This window comes from Delphinus delphis, chromosome 20 (assembly GCF_949987515.2).
Source record: "Delphinus delphis chromosome 20, mDelDel1.2, whole genome shotgun sequence".
Taxonomy (NCBI): Eukaryota; Metazoa; Chordata; class Mammalia; order Artiodactyla; family Delphinidae; genus Delphinus; species Delphinus delphis.
Window position 1 is genome coordinate 28,799,298 of NC_082702.1, and position 20,905 is coordinate 28,820,202.

The following is a 20,905-nucleotide window of genomic DNA, read 5'->3' on the forward strand; positions in this document are numbered from 1 at the left end:
TCCTACCTCTCTTCTTCTTTTTTTTTTTTTGCGGTACGCGGGCCTCTCACTGCTGTGGCCTCTCCCGTTGCGGAGCACAGGCTCCGGACACGCAGGCTCAGCGGCCATGGCTCATGGGCCCAGCCGCTCCATGGCATGTGGGATCTTCCTGGACCGGGGCACGAACCCGTGTCCCCTGCATCGGCAGGCGGACTCTCAACCACTGCGCCACCAGGGAAGCCCCTACCTCTCTTACTCTTTAAGGGTTTCTCTTTCTCTGCTAGTTTGCTGGGGTTCTGTTTTTATCCTCTTTTTAGTCTACATATTCTCATGAGTAATCACATCCCCTTTTATTTATTTGAAATATAGCTGATTTACAATGTTGTGCTAATTTATGCTGTACAGAAAAGTGACTCAGTTATACACATATATACATTCTTTTTTAAATATTCTTTTCCATTATGATTTATCCCAGGAGACTGGATATAGCTTCTTGGGCTACACATTAGGACCTTGTTGTTTATCCATTCTAAATATAATAGTTTGCATCCACTAACCCCTAACTCCCAGTCCATCCTTCTCCCTCTCCCACTCCCCCTTGGCAACCACAAATCTGTCCTCTACGTCTGTGAGTCTGTTTCTGTTTTTTAGATAGGTTAATTTGGGTCATATTTTAGACTCCAGGTGTAAGTGATATCATATGGTATTTGTCTTTCTCTTTCAGACTTACTTCACTTAGTGTGATATTCTCTAGTTGCATCCATGTTGCTGCAAGTGGCATTATTTCATCCTTTTTTATGGTTGAGTAGTATTCCATCATATACATGTACCACAACCTCTTTATCCATTCATCTGTTGATGGACATTTAGGTGGTTTCCATGTTTTGGCTATTGTGAACAGTGCTGCTATGAACATAGGGGTGCAGGTATCTTTTTGAATTATAGTTTTGTCCAGGTATATGCCCAGGAGTGGGACTGCTGGATCATATGGTAGTTCTGTTTTTAGTTTTGTGACGAACCTCCATACTATTTTCCATAGTGGCTGCACCAACATATATTCCCACCAACAGTGTACAGGGGGTCCCTTTTCTCCACACCCTCTACAGTATTTGTTATCTGTAGACTTTTTTTTTTTTTTGCAGTACGCGGGCCTCTCACTGTTGTGGCCTCTCCCGTTGCGGAGCACAGGCTCTGGACGCGCAGGCTCAGCGGCCATGGCTCACGGGCCCAGCCGCTCTGCGGCATGTGGGATCTTCCTGGACTGGGGCACGAACCTGTGTCCCGTGCATCGGCGGGCGGACTCTCAACCACTGCGCCACCAGGGAAGCCCCATCTGTAGACTTTTAAATCATGGCCATTCTGACCGGTGTGAGGCTGTACCTCATTGTAGTTTTGATTTGCATTTCTCTAATGATTAGTGATCACAACCCCTTTTATGACTTCTGTTACTATCAATATTCTGAAGATGCTCATATTTCTATTTTTAATTCAGATTTCTTTCCTCAATTCCAGACCCACACATCTAGTGGCTTGCTGAGCCCTCTATCTAGATAGAGGGCTATAGATAGCCCTCTATCTAGATAGCACAACAAACTCAATATACCCAAAGCAGAATGGCTCATATTGTCTTCTAGTTACTTCTGTACCTTGAATTTCAAGTGATGATGTTAGCCTTCATCCAGCTGCCTAAGCTAGATATCACAGTGTCATCCTAGGTTCCCCCCCCCTTTTTTTTTTACTCTCCCCACATCTGTAGGGTCACTGCTATTCAAAAATATTTCCTAAGTCTTTAGCAAATTTGTCCCTGTCCTCTGCATCTCCACTGATACTACCTTACTTACACCCTCAGTGTTTATTACCCAGATTATTAATGGAACCCAATTCCTTCCTTCCTTCAAATTTTACTCATTCTTCCCAATACCTATAGCATAACCTCCAAAATGAAGTTCTGGGTGCACTACTCTCTACCTTAAAAATTCCTTGGTGCTTCTCTAGGTTAATAAGGTTCAGACTCATCAGGGTGGCAAATGGGGCCTTCAGGATTTGGTTCTTACCAGCCTTAAATCCAGGTTCTTCTCCATTTACTAATCCTGAGTTCCAAACAGACAGATCCACATGCATTTTCTCAAACGAATGGCAGTGCTTCACATTTAGGGCATTTTTACCTGCTTCATTTACTTTCTGGAAAGCCTTTCATTGTTTTTACTTAGTGGTGAATTCTGTCATCTTTAAAGCCTCCAAACCTACTGTGTGGGGTCTTCCCTGAATCTTCAGGTATAAATAGGCATTCTCTCCTCAATGTTTCCTTGGGAGCTTTTGCATTTTTCTAACTTCACACTCTTCACAGTAAAGTATAACTGTCTACTTACTTGTTCACAACTTACAAGTTCTTGGAGGAAAAAACCTGAGCTTTTTCCGTTTGTATTCTCACTGCCTAGCACTTTGCTTAGGATACATTAGGAACTTGAGCATGTTTATGGAATCAATCAATGAGTTTAGGACACAGATAGAATATATTGGTAAAGACTTAGTGAGGCTTGAAAGGAATGAAAATCTCAAACTGTGTGACCTCCCTGTTATTCAGGAAAATTTCATTAAGTGAATTTTTATTGAGTACTACTTGAAATAAAAGGAACACACTGCTCTTTGGCTTTGGAAAACCCTGTTCAGTCAGATGAAGATAGTTACTGAACCCTTCTACTTAGAGCAATGGTTCTCAGAGTGTGGTCTGGGAACCCCTGAGGGTACCTGACACTGTTCTGGAGGTCTGTGAGGTTAAAACTATTTTTAAAATAATACTAAGATGTTATTGGCCTTTTTCATTCTTAGTCTCTTACAAGTGTATAATAGAGTTTCCCAGAATCTATGTGATGTGTGATATCATAACAGATTGACTGTAGAAGCAGATATAAAAACCCAGCTGTTTTCTATTAAGACAGATGCTGAAAAGATTTGCAAAAATGTTAAGCAATTAAAAAAATTTAAAACCATGTCGCTTGTCTATTTTTTTGGTATGGAAAATATACCTATTAAAAAATAAAACTGTAATTTATGTTAACATGTAATGGGTTAATTATTATTTTAGCATGCCAAATATTTTTTAAATTTCTCATTTTTAATTTCTAACATGATAAATATCATGAATATAACCCATATAAACATAAGGCCTTTTGGATTCTCAGTGATCTTTAAGAGTGTAAAATTACTGCTGGCACAATTACTAAGCCTGCGCGTCTGGAGCCTGTGCTCCGCAACAAGAGAGGCCGCGATAGTGAGAGGCCCCTGCACCGCGATGAAGAGGGGCCCCCGCTTGCCACAACTAGAGAAAGCCCTCGCACAGAAACGAAGAGCCAACACAGCCATAAATAAATAAATAAAATTTAAAAAAAAAAAGGCAAAATTCCTTAAAAAAAAAATTACTGCTGGCATAGATCACTGAATTTAAGTACTGTATGGCAGGGAGCATGAAAGAGAGACAAAGTACTTATCACTGTAGAACTTATTATGTTGCAGTCATAGAGAATATGCAAAACTGCACCGGTGTATATAATACAATCCCTAAACATATTTTTTGAGTACATGAGAGTAAAAGTGGCAAGTGCTGAGGTAGCGTTGTTCAAAGGACAGTCTTACACCTGCATGTGAATTGCTTGGAATTATTTCTAAATATATCAAATCAGAGACCCCAAGATCTCCAGGGGTAGGGCCCAGGAAGCTACCTTTGAAACAAGTTCCCCATGTAATTTTCTTACTTGCTAAAGTCTGAAAACCACTGTAAGGGCATTTCAAGTAGAGGGGTGGCTAGCAGTAATTGGAGCCAGCTTTCTGGCATGGGCACACATTTGCTTAGATTCTGAAGCAGGGAAGGGTATATCCTGGAGTCAGAGTAGAAAGGAGGTTCAGATGGAGCAGACAAAGCCCTGGTGGTGGGACCGAACAAGATGCATCTGACAAAGAGCAAGCCGACTTGTTTGGCTGAGATACATAGCTTGCTTAGAAGAGAAATTAGAAATGATGTGGTTAAATTTAGTCTGTGGTACTACTTTATGAAGTACTTTGAAATCTTGCCTGCAACACCGAATTCAAAAAGCAGTAGGGAATTACTAAAAATTCTTGAGTAGAAAAGTATCAGATAAAAACAGCCTTTCTGGTAACTTATTATTATAGTTAATAAATTGGGAAAAAAAAGAGCAAAAAGAAGGTGTGAGTGTACATTTGGATGACATTTTCAACTGCTGTAAAAATCCACTCCTCTAGTTACTGTGGACAAAGAATTGTGCACGTTGTACCTTCTAGTTTCTGGATGCGTGCAGCCCTGATATCAAGAAGGTGGACATACTGTTCCACTCTGAGTTCATAATCTTGCTGCAAATTTTCCATCTTCTGGGTCACCACCTCAACTTCCATCTAAAAAAATAAAGATAACAAGTTTCATTACTCAGGATGTGTTCCATTTTCATTTGTTAAAGCAACTATGATTCAAGCATTTTTTAGATCCTGGGGATACCGGGAGCTATAAGCCGTTGTTTCCTGACTTCAAAGAGCTTACAGTTTAGAAAATTATGCTTGGCAGTGTTCGTTAACCAGGAGTAAAACCCACAAAACTCTGGGTCCCTCTTAAGGAGTGGTGACCCATTTGTTAGAAGCTAATATAACAGGCGGCTGTGGCAGGACCAACTGCGGAGCGTGCCGGCGTTGGTGAATACGTCGCCATGATTCGTTCCCTGAAACCAGGCACTGAAAAAATTACTTGTTTTAGAACTCTTTAGTCAGGAGTATCTAGATACAAGGCTAAATTCCAGGCATGTGGTAACACATGATAATAGATCATAACAGACGCTAATACATGATACTGCTTTGAAATGTAAATCATCAGTAGAATATTATGGGAAACCTATCCTCCCGATTTAGTGTATTATATTACCTGATAATCTTTATTAATTTTATGTTGCATAATTAGCATGTTTCTTGTCTTTTCAAGTTCTTGCACTGTTTCTGCATGAGTTGCTTGCAGCTCTTTCATGGAGCGTTCTAGATCTTTATTAATTTTACTGTCTACTTTTTCTAAAAAAGAAAGGTCTCCATTTTTTTGTGATTTTTGAGCCTAAAACAAAAACATATTTTATTACCAAAACAAGAGTTTCTAAAATGTAACTGTGAATTAATATGGATATAGTAAGAAACAATCATTAATTGAAAACAGATATATTTCCATTTTCCGTTAGGAATAAAGCAGTCCTGATATAGAATACATATTTGGATAGACACTTGGAACAATTACAGAGAAATAAAAAAAAGTTTATTACTTCACGAAGTAAAAAAGAATCATGTACATTTATTTCTATTCTTCATTTGATTAAAATCTATTACCATGATGGTCTAAAAGGAAAGAAATGTACTTTCTGTGTCTTCTTGTAAATAACAGAATATTCTAGAACTAGAAGATATCTTCTGGTGACATATATAATTCAATATTTTACTTAATAGGGTGCACCAAGGTCTCTTAGGACAGAAAACTGCTGGTTGGTTTTATAGTGGGGCATATAAAAGTAAAATGTTTGTTACAGTTGGGGAAAGTGCTTTAAATAAGAGTTTTTGAGGTCTACTTTAATGTAATTTTGATGTCATTATGAAATATGTATATGCTGTAACTAAATGCCACCTGACCACTTTTCCTGAATAATTCATTCTCCAAGTATAAAGGTTACAATAAGTGTCATCATTATGCTGAAACAGTTATATGTAGACATGAAATTCATGATGAAGTTTAGAAAGTTACCTTTATAAGCAGGAGAGCTTCACTCAATTCATCAGCATTAATATCACTCTCCTGCAAAAGACAGAGTAAGTAAAAGCTCACAATGGAAAGTGCAAGAGACATTCCAACTATGTAGATTACCCTCATGGAACATAAACTGCAAGATACCATGAATTAATAAACTAAGTTATCTATTTGTATTCTTTTGCGTTGTGGTATAGTGTTTTCTTTACGTATGAAATATTTAGATAAAAATTTGGAGTTCGTTTCCTAAATGAGAAAATAGCTCACCTGGTTGTAAAACTTCATGCAGTTTTTAAGTTCATCAAGTTGTTGCTTTTGTTCCAGGTACTGTAACTGTAGTTCTCTATTTTCTTGAATGATCTTCTCATTTTGGTCTTAAAAATGAAGTCGACACAATTCGAAAGGTAAGTGAGAATGAGGTATAAGAACACATTTTAAATTGACTTAATTCATGAAACACACCAAGCTCAATCTAGCATTGTTCTGGCCAGAGAGGAAATTGAGGTAGCACCTTAGACTAAGGCAGCAGGGGAATGAGGAACAAATGAACACTATCATGTGTCTACCATATGATTCACTTGCTTATCAAAAACTTAGGACTTAGTTTCACAGTATTAATATAAGGAAATTGTGGCCTCTGGAACTTCAAAGGAACATTCTGTCTAAAATACCTATGAAAATATGTTTCTAAAGCTATGATTTTTACTTACTTATTAAGGGTCCTGAAAGGCATGCAAAAAAAAATTTTTCTCTTTTAGTTTTTTCTAATTGACTTCCTTGAGTTATCTTTTCCTAATTCAGCATAAAGTCTTTTTATTAAAACAAGATAATTTCTGATAATAACTCTGGAATTATAATCAACCCCATTTTAAATAAATCTTTTAAGAGAGGAGAAATGGATTCTCAACGAGTGCATGGTAGTATCAATAATAATTCATGTGTGTTCTTTATTCACAGAGTTCACACTATTAATTAGGAATGGAGGTAGGTTACCTTTGCCTATGTGCTCATTTGCCATGACCCACAAGCAGGCGTATAGGGTAGAGCTACAGAAGACGGCAAATCCATAGAGAGACTAATTTTTCACTCTCTGCATTAAACATGCTTAACTCAAAAAAAAGAAAGCATAATAGCTAGCTAACAAATCTACTCTTTAGTCCTATGTTCTTAAGTGTACTTCTTTACTAGAGTTCGTTGTGGTGGTCAAGTATTCTTCTTTGTGGGCTCCCTGTGGGCTGACTCTAAACCATGATATCCAAAGTGTCTCTACTAATTTCATCCTGCTCACAAAGATTTATGATCATCATTCCTTTTCTTAAAAAAAGGGAAATCAACATATTTGCCAAGAATTCTTTACATGAATACATTTGCACACTGACTGCATTTTATACAAAAATATGTTTTGGACTTTTATAAAGCTTTGTGCTCCCAAGCCATAAACGCTATATACAAGTAAAAACTGTAAATTACACAGTTAAGAAGAAATGAACTAAATTTGAATATTTTTAATATAACATACTTCTGGCAAATTAAAAAGTAAAAAAAAAAAAAGTTACCCTAGGGTATGTAGAGCCATTTTAATATCAAATATGTAAATATTTTTCTTATTGATAAGAGGTTAGAAGGTTATCCTAGAGTACAAATTACTAATATTCAGTGAAATAAATGAAAGAATTTCCAAATGTGAACAATACTTGGAAATATTTAAGGTAAAGATCAAACATTTATCTCTATACTAAAAATTAGGATTAATAATAAATATGAATTCTTATGAGATAAATTTGCTTTTTTGGTTAGAGAGTAGAGTAGAATGTGGAACCCTTTATTTGATATTGATTAGGTTAAAACAACATCCAGATAGAATGACTAGGTAACAAAAAAGGAGGTAAATGTAGTCAGCAAGAAGTAAAACCAAGGTCCTGAGGATAATGTAATTTCCTTCTCTGGCTAGTGAAACTTTTAGGGGTTCTGAGGGGAACCAAAAGTGTAAGGACATGACCGTTCCATCTTCATCCAGACGCAGTGTATATTATTCCTATGCTGTCTTCTATTCTTTCAATTTTTCAGAGCAGGGTCCTGAGAATAATACGCTACTGGTATAAATAAACTTACTCAAATATTTCTTCCTTTTCTGATTTTTCGTTCAACAGCTATGTTCCCACTTACCTGGTATTTTTAAAACCAGGGCTTTATTAGTGGGAAAATAACTTATTAGTGGGAGAAGATATTACTGAGCACCAGTAACTTTCTCTCTACTGAATTTTATGTAGAATTCTCTACTATATTTTTCCTTTCTTAAACTGTTTACTGGGGATGTCACTCCTGGGACTTTAAAACGTATGGAGACATTATAGTTCAAAGAGGAAATAGACTTGCTGAATTATAATATGAAAAATCAAAGCACCCTGTACAAGATGAAAAATAACCTCTTTACCTATGATTTGACAAAAAGCAGGTTAAGCTAAACAGCATTTTATTCAAATGAGATAACATTTCACTCTTTTAAAATTATGTTCTTCAAGCACACCATTAATAAGCAGAGTGCAGAGAACAATTCAACTAAACAATTTTCAGAGCTCCTTTGTGCTAATATCTTCAGCTGTGATCAATATAACCATATGCATTATGCTGAATTATGCATTTCAGCTAAAGATAGAAAGGAACTTTCAAAAGCAGGCCCTTAAACACATGCAGTTAATTTAAGCATTAACCAAATGCAAACTGCATTTACATATCCTTCCCCCACATATTCGCACAATCTGAAACTAATTTGTACCTTGAATAAAGAGGTGAGTATTCTCTAAAAATAATTTGCCAGTTAGATGAATGACTACAAGAAGCCAGGGAAACATCTTCTGGCAGAGAACACTTGATACATGAAAAGGTAAATGTGTGAAGAGACTTCAAAGTAAAATTAAACAATTTTGAAATCTGTAATACAAAAAAGCAACTTTCTAAATGTTAAAAGATTTCCTTAAATAGACAACTTCAATTTTTTGTTTAGTATTTTCCTGGAAAAAATTGTTTAAAGGCTGTATTATTTTTCTTATGATCTATTTTAACATTTTCACAAAGAAACAAAAACTGAAATTATTAGACCTGTAAATTTCAGGTATGCAAGCAAAAATAACAAAAATAATAGTTGCATTAAAAAGAAAGGTTCAGTTCTAGCAATTTTTCTTAAGAAAATAATCAGATAAATGTGTAAAGATTTGTGTAGAAAGATGTTCAGGGTACTTAAAAAAGCTGAAGCTATTTAAAAATTCAACAATAGAAGACCGTTAAAACAAACAATCTATGGTACATCCTCACACTGGAAAACTATGACAGCCATTATAAATGATGATGATGCGGGTTTATATTTATACTGAAGGAACGATTTCACAATACAGCAAATAAAAAAGCACATTATAAAATTGTATGTATACATATAGAAACAACTCTGGAAGGACATATAAAAAATATTAATAGTGATTACGTTGAGGGCTGTGGGACTGAAAAGAACCCCCAGACTTAATCCAACAGTAATAAACAGGTTTTAAAAGACCACCAAGATTCTATCCTCTTAAGAGTTTCTTACCAGAGACCAATTCAAATGTGTAAAGATAAGAGTTTTGGAACTTTTGATATCTAGGGAAGTACAGAAAGCACGGGAACAAGAAAGGTTTATTTCATTTCTCTTTCCTTAAGAAAGAAAAGAGAGAGGAAATACAGAGCCCTTCCACGTCGGTGGAAGAATTTATTGAGCAACTACTAAACAAAGCACTCTGTTAGGTATTCAACACTACATATTAAAGTTAGGAACTAAGAATCTTTGACATAAAAACTTTAAAATATCCACCCAGTCAGAAATCATATCATTTTATTCTACTCACAGTCTTCTGGAGAAAATTTCATAAACTGTCTGTCATCATTTAAACCACTTGGTAAATAAATATTGTACACATATTTCATTGAAATTAAGACCCCATTATTTATAAGATGTGTTCCAATTTCAGACTTCTTAAAATGTTAAAAAAAAGTTACACCATAATTTAAAAAATGTTATCACCTATAAGATGCTTCCCAATTTCAGAGATATTAAAATGGGAAAAAAAATCTTACAGTTAACAAATATGGCATTGTGATCTAAATCAATATAGAGAGTACTGACTAGGTATGTAACTGTTTTTTTAACTGAGTCTGCATTAAACTTTTACGTGTTCTCATGCAACTGAATTGCAAGTGTCAAAAGGAGCAACCTTATTATCACATCGCTGGGTTTACCTACTGGCTGAGCAAACAGATGCAACACTTGAAGCAATTAATTCACTCCCCTGATTGTGCATTTGTGTGTATATGTGTGTATAATATAGTAGAGCAGACATCTACTTTAATTATATAATTATTTTACTTCTGTGAGACAAGGTGAGATCTGGGACTCATAACATGTAACTTACTAATGATTATTATTTTAGCAGGGACATCTTGACAAGGCTTCTTTATTTAAGTTCTCTGTCACGGAACAGAATTAGCCATCTCACTATCAGATCAAAAACAGCCAAGCAAGACTTCTGCCGTCCTCGGCTGTCTTACACTGCCCTTTTATTTTTCTCCACTGCACCTGCCACCACCTAGTGTATCACATATTTATTTAATTACTGTCAGTTTCTCCCTCTTGAATTTATGCTGCATGAGGACCAGGTCTTTGTTTTATTCATTGCTGTATCCCCAGAACTTAGAATAGTGCCTAGCACATACTGGTGCTTAATAAACACTTGTTGACGCTTGAATAAATTCAGGAAAATTAAACAAATTAAAGACAACCTGAACAAGAGTAACTCTGAGAAAAAAATAATTCCTTTGGCATATACGCTAAGCTGAGTAAAGGGAAATTTTGAGCAATCAATACACTCATAAAAGTGGATGACTGTTAATATAGGCTGTGTCCCTAGTACGCAGCAAGGTGCCTGGCAAAACAGCAGGCGCTGTAATAAGTACTTATCAAGTCAGTGAATAACAATGAGTAACACGCATGTCTGAAACGAGTAAGTCAGTAGTCATTTTACATGTACCTCTTTCAGTTTTTAATCTGTCAAGGATTTCAGTTTTGTCTGTTAAATCGGATTTTAAGGCAGTCTCGAGTTGAGCAATCTGTACTTTCAGCTGCTGTTCCTTTAACTTCCATTGCTCTTCATGGGCAGCACTGAAGGCACTGCAAAACACACGTGACAGGCAAGGAGAGCTTGGAAATCAGCTTCAACCGAAAATAATAAAGAGAAAAGCTTTTAGTGGCACAGAGACCACTGTCATCATGTCTTAGGAATTAAGTAAACATATGCTGGTCTGCTGCTGTTGAAACCAAGGCGCCTTTCTCAGGCTGCGGTTAGGCAACATGAAAGAGTTTGTGGGATGAGCAAAGGAACTGGCCTTAATTTAGAGCTCTAAAGTCAGAGAAGTTGGCAGTGTGCAGCTTTTGTGGGACTAGTAAAGGAATTCAGATACTGTACATACTCCAGAGGAATCCACAGTTCCAAACCTCAGCAGCAGACATCGGACAAAACCATTCTCTACCACGAATAAACCCTAATACAGAGAAAAGGGACTCCCCACCTGATCTTTAATTCCAGAATTTGAAACTTTTAAAGAGTCTGTGATAATAGCATATTTACAAAATACTGGCCACAAAGTGATAGCATTTTGAATTGTAAGACAGCGATTCTGATATTAAGAAGCAATGATCATGCAGTTTTTGTCCTAAAACGCAAACAGCAATAGGCTAAGAACAAACGGTTTTACTCATAACGCATGACTGGGGTGAAAACCCAGTAAGAACACCTTGATAAGGATGATGTAGATAGAATTATTATTCCTCAATAAAAGTGTACCAGTTTAAACTATCATGAAAATCTACTAATGATCAGCCCCGGGATTTTGGAAGAATCAGCTGAAAAATAACTAAATGGTACGCAGAAGCTATACAGTAAACATTCGTTTAGGCCAGTGGTTCCCAAATGCTGGCCTACGTGAAAACACTGGTGCTAGGTTAAAAATGCAGATTCTGGGGCCCAGGGATTCATAGTTTTCCCCAGGTGATAGCCAGGTTTTGGAAAAACTGATCTTGATCTGTACTTCAGCAGAAAACTATTAGCTGTGAAGCTTGATATGACTGAATAATTATCAGCAGCTTTGACCCTTCTGCTCATTTTAAACCCAGTAAAGGAACCAGAAATTTACAAAATCTGGTTTTGTACTGATGATGAAGTAAATGGAAAAGAAACTTCTTATTGAAAATTGCCCTTAATGTTGCTCCCAGCTAGTCTGAGGTTTTAGTCCAAAAGAGATACTTTTCTGGGAGGCATAGCTTTCAAAAGAACAAAAAACTGTATATTTATTTTACAGTCTGAATGTTTCTATTGCATTTAAAATAACATGACCTTAAAAATAAATGGAATTCTAGAAGTTTCTCTAAATATGACATCTGTTTCTTCAATCAGTGTTCTCATTTTGCGTATGGAACCTTAAAAAAATACATGGATCTAGTGTACTAATGTTTTAAGCTAATTTTATCAAAGGTAGAGTTACCTAAGTTTAAATGAAATCCAAATATGTACTTTAAATACTAAAGTAAAGAATATTCCCTTACATTTTCATTTTTTGATAAAGGACAAATATATTTCAAAGTATATATACCAAACACATACACATGTATACATACATGTGAGTGTATATGTGTGTGTGTGTCTCTTATTATTAAAAGTATGTACTACCCGGAAAAAAAATTAGCATGATGAAATAGGCACAACCATACATTATATCAGCCGCTAAAAATTAGAAACAGTAGTGTTCCAACAGCATTAGTACCAGCAAAAAAGATCACCAACAGTTAATCTGGCAGAAACATCAGAAGCTGTATGTGTTTAAATTAAGAACAATTTAGCAGCCTGGTTTTTCCAAACCCACAAAATACTAGTGTAAATCAGCATAAGTCACTCTGAATTTAGTCCACTGCTATCTTCCCTCTAAATTTAGGATTACATTCCACTGGAGTTTCATGAGGAATTCCTTTTGAATTTACTGTATTCCTCTATGCTTGGAGCCATCTGTGTAACTATAAATGGTAAACCACATCTGGCTCCATTTTCTTTGTAGAGGCTGTGTACATGATTAAATCTGCATATGAGAACAGTCTTTGAGAACCTTTTATTCATGAAAATGTTTTTGTACATTGCCTACAGTGACAACTGAGGAGGGGATCATAGTTGGTCTTTGTGCACATTTCATTGTTACATTATGTTGCTGGAGTGATAAAATATCAATCTGCAGTGGAATGCCCATTGGTTCCTGTGGTCATTGGCATGTCCATTGGCAGTCATGGGTCAGCATACTGTAAATACACACCCTCGATCAACAACATGATAAGATAAAAAAAGAGTTGAAGAATTCATCTCCACCCTACGGTCTTTTATCTTACAGAATGAATTCCTTTTATTCCAATGTTCAAGGGTATCCTAATGTGAGAGATAGGGAAGAATAAGCTCTAATCATCCATAAAGAAATCCGTAGGTACCTTAGTTAGGCCTAGTGGAAATTAAATGCATATTAACATGGGGATATTTCACTTACCAAAGGAAAAACGATGCCCCAAATGTACTCAGTTTGATTTCTGGGAAGCACAAAGTGCTCATTTGGGATCATAGGCGCTTTCATGTCTCCTAGAATATTGTAGGGGACAGGTGTTCACGTTACAGCAGCGGTCCCCAACCTTTTTGGCATCAGGGACTGGTTTCGTGGAAGACAATTTTTCCACGGACAGGGGTGGGGGGTGGATGGTTCAGGCGGAAATGTGAGCGATGGGGAGCTGCAGACGAAGATTCACTCGCTCCCTGCCGCTCACCTCCCGCTGTGCGGCCTGGCTCCTGACAGGGGGTTGGGGACCCCTGCTTTACAGAAATGGAGCACAGAGAGTCTATGGGTGGTCAGCAGTGCTCGCGTAAATTTTGGATATTAGATGGCTATCACATTGTAAAAACCTGAATCACCCAATTCTTAAAACAGTTAATATCATCTTCAAAAACTGGACCAACTCTTCTTTTAAATAGTTATTAGATGAGTGTCTCTCAGGGAGTTAATACCTTAAAATCACCTTTAACAAGAGTCTCTGGATTCAAACTCAAATTGACTGAGTCTGAATTGGATGGTATTGGGGGATGGGGAGGAGGGAAGGTTGGGAGGTTTCACAGGGCTGGTGAAGCCTCCATTTTATTGTTTTCCAAGTTACTGATATACATTATAGTTGAAGGACTACTGCATTCATCAGCTATATCACCCTAAAACTATATACTAACTTCAAAAATGAGACCCAGCTGTACTATATTATAGTATAGAATTTCTCTCTGACCAAATAGAAAGACTTAATTGCAAAAATTTTATTCTAAGTTTTTTAAATGAACATTTCTTAAAGTTATACTTATTTCTTGGCATAGTATCAAACATGCTATAACGTATTAAAAAAGGCTCATACCAAATACTAACATGAAGATTTTACCTTACCAGATGATTCTCTAATATGTCATATGTCAAATAATAAACACATTAAAAATATCATTTGAAAAAGGAAGATGAGAATGCAATATGCACATCACATTTTTCTCCTGAAAACTAGCCAATTTTGAATAACAAACAAATGCTCTCCTTTTAAAAACATGCTATCACTATGACTAACCAAACAGGGAATATATGTAGTTTGTGATGAGCATTAGTTACTGGCAATGATGAATAACACTGCCATGAAATACAAGAGCTGTAAAGAATCTTGGGGAGGATGTTAATTTTTGTAGAGTTTTTCCAACTATGCTTCTGAAAACACATTATATATTTAAAAAACTGTATTAGAGAATTTTACAGCTCTATTTACTATCACATGTGCTTGCTGGGTTTTGTACCTAAGTGACATTTTTTTTGACACAAATGTTTTGACACTCATTATACACATTTACTTCCATACACCTCACACAAAATTCAAGTGTAAGCAGCATGATGAAGTCTGTTTTTAATGTGACAGGGAAAAAAAGGCTGCTCAAATGCAAAACATTAAAAATAAAAACCTTTCAAAGTCAGATTTACACTCTTAGATCATCTTCTAATATGGAAAGATAAAGTTTCATGGTGATAAACTAAATATGAGAAAAACATGTCTTTCTTAAAATTTCATTTATGCATTATTCCCAACTAAGTTTAATGTTTTTTATTACAAGAAAGTACTTTCAGTAAATCCTCAAATTGAGGGGAAGTAGAAAATGTATAAGTAATGACCAAATGGCACTTATATTCATGTATTAAGACCATGTTAAATTACTCGAAATTACAAGATGTTAAGATAAATATAAATCAATAAAAATTTCTAAATGTGTGACAGTCCTGTTATTCCATGAATGTTTCCCTTTGCATATACAATTTTCCATTACAATTAAAATCAGAGATAGGCACAGAGAAAAAAAAATTCAAGTTTTAGAGTCAAAAGAAATGGGTTTTAGTCCTGTACTGGAGTCTCAGCAATGCTGTGTGACTCTGTACAAGTCTCTTAAGTTTTCTTGAGTCTCAATTCCCTCATTTATAAGATATGGGGATAACATTATTTTCTCTGCCATGTAATATGGTGGTGGTGTGATCTCTCCATATAATGAAATTTTAAAATTTCAAACATACAACTACTATCTACTTAGGTATACATCACTATAAACCTATGCATTGTTCTATAGAGACAGAAATACCATAAAATAGGAGGTATAATAAATGCTTTAGGTAAAATTAATCGGGGCTGATGAAAGTGGGACCAGAACAAAGCACTGAGGCCAAATGATCTGGGAGGGGGCGCAAGGCAAATTCCACATAAAGCTGTTTAGCCAGTCCATCCTTGCTGGAGAGCTCAAGACGTTACTTTAACTGAGGTCTCAAACCGCTATTGGTAACTCTTAATATAATGAGCCCCTGTGCAAATATAATCAACACTAGTATAAGCAACATACATGATACATACCTCTGGAATGATGCGTAGCATTAATTTAGTTATCTTTTCAAAGTAAATCAAAATAAAGGCCTCTCCCTACATTCTTCGGTATAATTTGTTTAATTCATAAAATGTAAATTTAGTTTGCAAAACATATCAAACGTAAAACATAGTTAAAAAGTTAAAGATATAACTGTAGATCAGATGGCTATTTTCTGATGTTTCCGAATATGATCAATTAGAAGCAACTGTTGAATATCAGCTCTAACATATATATTTCAATATATATAAAATTTACTTTCGTGTAAACCTGTATTTATCATTTATCAGTATCATACACTGAAAAGACTTAAAAATACACACACATCTGTATCATTTAAGTAAACTTAGCTGTAGAGTAGAATTCTGTTTCTAACATTACCAGAAGGGATTAATTTTTAAAATACCATAATTATGAAGCAGATAAAAAAAGAAAAGTAAAGCAGCTCTTTAAAATTCATCTTAAGATAAAGATGCGTGTGTTTTTTGTTTTAAGAAATAGAAAAAATTGTAAGCGAATACCTTCGCTTTCCACCAACAGAATCACACGAAGCTAATAGGCTGGGTAGCCCAGCAGAAGAAACAAGGGCTTGGAGAGACCAAAAGAGGTTCAAATACAATCTCTACTACTTCCCAGCTTTACGAACATAGGCAAATTTACTTAATTCTGTTTTATTTTCATTGTCTGCAAAATGGGCATTAATAATACCTACATTTCCAAGTTGTTGTGAGGAATTTATAACGATGTATGCAGAGTATTTAGCATAGTGTCTGCTAGCTTACAGTTTGCATTCAATAAATGATAGCAGTTGTTACTGACAACAAAGTGATATGGTTTTCTTAGTAACAGACTGCTGCTCAGGTTAAAGAACTTATTACCAATCTCTTAAAAAAGCTTATTTTTCTTTTATAACATATATAGATTTCTTGCAATCATCTGTTAGTTCTTTCTAGCAGATGATTTCTTGCAATCATCTGCTAGTTCTTTAATCAATATTAGGTATCCTGATATCCAATGTTTTGATAGAAAAGATCTCAAACAAGAGGAGAGAACATATGGAATCATGATTTACCTGTTATAAAGTTTATCATAGTTTTCCTTTAAAAGTTCCCGTTCCTTTTCTAAATCATTAATTCTATCCTGCAGCTGAAATGAAAAGAAAATTACACATTAGGTGTATAAAACCACGTGGGGATTAAAAAAAACGTGAGGAGGCTAGCATGTCTTGATTTCTAAATTGCAGCTGTGAACTAGTCCACTTATATCGTCTGTACTTAATTTAGCATTGTTTTTCTTCCAAGTTGTTAAGTAAACATGAAATTAATATTTCTGTTTTAATTTAGTAGGAACGTATGCACTGCTTTATGGCAACATGTACCAAAATTCAATAAAGAACGTGTTAAAAGCTTGCTATTAAGTTTGGGGAAACATAATATTTTTTACTGTCTTCTGCGATGAATTCCATCATTATATTCATTTTGTGTTAATTTCCAGTTGGCCCCCCAAAATAAAAGGATTAACTTTTCTTTTGGTTCGTGGTTCAAACAACTTGTGTCAATCACTATTTACTCTGAAAACACAATTTCTCATGTTACTTGGAATTTACAAAGAGCCAGTAGTACATCTTTCAAATGAATGAACAAATAAAATCGTATACCTTGTTTTATCCCAATGAATAATATTTTCAGAAAAAACTTCAGGGTAATAATTATATCTTGATAACTAAAATGTAGCTTTTTGTATTTATTTCTAGTATTTAAGTTTCATTCACCAGTATATTTTGTTGTTACAACCTTTTCCCATGGATCAGAGTACTCTTAAAATTCATTCTCTTCTCAAAATTCTTTTGATGCTAGTGTGAGACACCGTAAAAGATTCTTCCAAGATGAGAACAGAATGTAGACATCTTATTTCATTTCCATTCTGTTTAAGGACAAGTTTAACAGACTGCAGAAAAAGACTGCGCTAGCTGGGAAACATGAGAAGCAACATGAATAGGAAGATGAGTTTTGAAACAACTTCCTAGAAAAAAAAAAATTCTCAAAATTGCTGATGTTGGAGGGCAGAACATCCTTCTCCTTAGAGACAGATCTATTCCTATAATTGTTCTGACATCTCAAATGACTAATAAGCTGTTAAGGCCGAGAAAGTTAAGTTCCTCAGGTAATCTGGCATTTGTTCGTTTAAAAATGTTATGGTTTGCTGTCTCCTCAAGGATCCTTAATCCTTTAGATAAATAGTGGATCTCAGCACATTTGTGAGTATTTTTAAGTACCGATTTGCCATGCACATAATATGTTGACTATATTTTGCTGTGCTCAAAGTGCCATGCATGTAGTTTAGGATTTTTAAGTCAATATAATATTTAAAATGTCTCTATTTTACTTTTTCAAAATAGTTATAGAGAAGTGTTAATGCAAAGGAATGGCTAAACTTTTTGGGAGCTTACCTCTTCTATTCTTCTTTCAGAAAATGTCATGGAACGTAACTGCTTCTCAAGAGTGCAGCATTTTAAACGCTGCTCTTTAAGCTGCATGTTTAGCTCATCTCCATTTGCCATCAAGGCATCATGGCTGATCCGGAGAGTTTTTTGCATCTAAAAAACAAAAGGAAAATCCTTTCAAAACTATTTTTGGATTCTGCTTTGAATGAATGATCACCATTCCATAAATGAGTTTACTCCTGAAGTCCATGTTATGGTGTTTATTCTTTATCTCACAATGTATATATGTTACTATATTAATGTGCCATTATACAGTGTATAATGTCTCCATAAAGGATACTCTTGGCCAAAGTGTATCATGAGGAAGAAAATATTTTAGCAGAGTCACACAATGTAGGCTGTTTTTGTCCTTCATTTTATTTCCTCCTAGTTTTCTGACTTGTTGATAGTGACCAGTGAGTTAATTAGTTTTAGCAAGTAATTATTTTTTCTTTTTGCTGTGGTTACAGTGGTTGGACATGCTGTCTAAAAATGCTGCTGCGTGGGTTAAAAATAAATGCTGACCATAGATATTCAAACTGAAAAGATCTGTCACCACACCATATAAATAGCCTTGGAAGGTTAGCTTCTAATTGTAATACAATTAAGAATTTCAATTCAGTAAAATAGTTACTGAAGTCTTCTTAATTTTCAAAATTGACCTATTTATGAATATGTTTTAAATTCAATTTTACACACTTACACTAAAGTCTTTTCATAGAGTCCATATGACCATAACATGTAATGCCTTATCTGCTAATTAAAATCATTAAGTTTCTATTGAAGTTCTTCAATTGTTTAAAAGAAACATGGCTATTGAGCTACTTGAGTCCAAGTTTTGTTAATCTTGCTTATAATCACAGAACAGTATCTTTAACCAGCTTTCTCTGTGCTTCATATCTCGGTGAAGCTGTTGGCCTGAACCTCTCAAATCTCTACCCAAAAGAGGTACCTGTGCTATCAAAGACACTTGATATTCATGGTATTTAAACAAATACCTGGAGTCACTGTTAAATGGAAATCAAAACAGTCAAAGTGATAAAAGAATGCAAAATCACTTTTTAATTCCTTTCTTAATGCTGCCTTTTAGAGATGGCTTTCAGCTACATATATTTTTAATCTCCCTCTTCCATCCATCTGCAGATAGTGTTATCAATCCCACTCTCTAATTAATTTCTCTTTCATACACCCGTCATATTTATATGGAAGGTAGTGTATTACTTGACATTAAGGAGGTACCTGCAGGATGGAAAACATGACCCAGAGTATGGTTGAAAAATATTTATCTAATTCAATAGTGAATTTAGGCTTCAGATGACCCGCTTTGCATCAATTTACTGCTTTCCTCGTTTCAGTACTTCAAAGAAAGTACTGCTTAATATGAATTCTGCTCATCTGGAATGTTTTGGAGTTCATTAATTCCAGAACCTATGTTAATTATGCAGTGCCATAAACAGGAGTCCTCTGATGGCACATTCCTGTGCGGCCATAGTCCTTGGTAAAACAACCATGGGGATAAGAGTCTCAAGTACCGTCAACCGAAAGGTTAGGATTTAAAATAAATACACTGACAGTTGACATGAGGGGTATTCAAATATTTTCTGATACTGGTAGTGACAAAACAAAACAAAACACCACATATCAAAAAAGATTTAACAAAACTTGATTATTAATCTATTCTTAACATGGATCTATCTTGGATATTTCAAAATGCTTAGAAATGAAGATATATGCAAATACATCTAAACCTTCAGTGTTATGTGCCCATATGATTCCAGATAAAAGGAGTTAAAAATAAATTTTCTTCACCTGAGATGCTTTATGATAAATGTGTTTATTATTTTAAGATGACACAGATATTTATAGAAAGTCCAAGCAGTTAGTTATTTCTTTAGTTATTAAGTTATAAATAGCTAACCATACAGGAAGTGAAATTATACACACTTGAGAATAAAAGGAGCAATCTTTAAAAACTACTTTTTAGTGTTACGACCATTCTACTTAAAAAAAAAAGTTGAACACTATTTTCGAACCTTTGTATCTATGTATCACCATAATAAAATAAATTATCACAGTACCTCTTGAAGCTGAATAAATTTTCCTTCCATTACTGAAAGAGCATTGCTTTTCTCCACTAGCTGCTTATGAAGCTTAATCATTTCTACGTTGTCCCGAATGTTTGACCTTCAATGACGTATTTAAGAAAAAGAGAGAGACAGAATAAAAGATGCAAGACAAAAGGAAAGAAATCTGTGGTGGGACTACAATTTTTCATTGAATGTTACACAGAAAAAAATTTACACACTTGCATATCAGTCACTGAGGTTTTTAGTTTATTATACACTTAGGATAGACTTATTATTTAAAACCAACCAGTAGTCATTCTTAACTTTGATAAATGCACAGACTCTCAGAGTTTGAAGGGAGCCCCAAATTTGATGACTTTTGTCACTTCTACAATGACTGATAATATGAATTTAATATCATTTTATAGTGTCCTGAAACTTGGTACAGAGGACATCAGTCTTTAGCACCGCCATTGTTCCACCACCAAACTTCAGACTTATTTGAAGGAGGACTATCATACTCTTTTTCACTAAATGAAAAATATGCCACACAGCCACTCATCTTCCC

At 35.1% G+C, this 20,905-nt stretch overlaps 1 protein-coding gene across 1 annotated transcript in view; it reads right to left on the minus strand.

The window, feature by feature from the left end:
• Positions 1–20,905, minus strand: part of RPGRIP1L (RPGRIP1 like) — a 98,998-nt gene that overhangs the window by 53,344 nt on the left and 24,749 nt on the right. The window contains exons 7-14 of the mRNA XM_059999156.1: positions 20,350–20,455; positions 18,239–18,385; positions 16,862–16,935; positions 10,816–10,955; positions 6,029–6,135; positions 5,759–5,809; positions 4,904–5,083; positions 4,269–4,386 (exon numbers count right to left, since the gene is read on the minus strand). Coding sequence (XP_059855139.1) covers positions 4,269–4,386; positions 4,904–5,083; positions 5,759–5,809; positions 6,029–6,135; positions 10,816–10,955; positions 16,862–16,935; positions 18,239–18,385; positions 20,350–20,455 — 923 coding nt within the window. The remainder of the gene's footprint in view (positions 1–4,268; positions 4,387–4,903; positions 5,084–5,758; positions 5,810–6,028; positions 6,136–10,815; positions 10,956–16,861; positions 16,936–18,238; positions 18,386–20,349; positions 20,456–20,905) is intronic.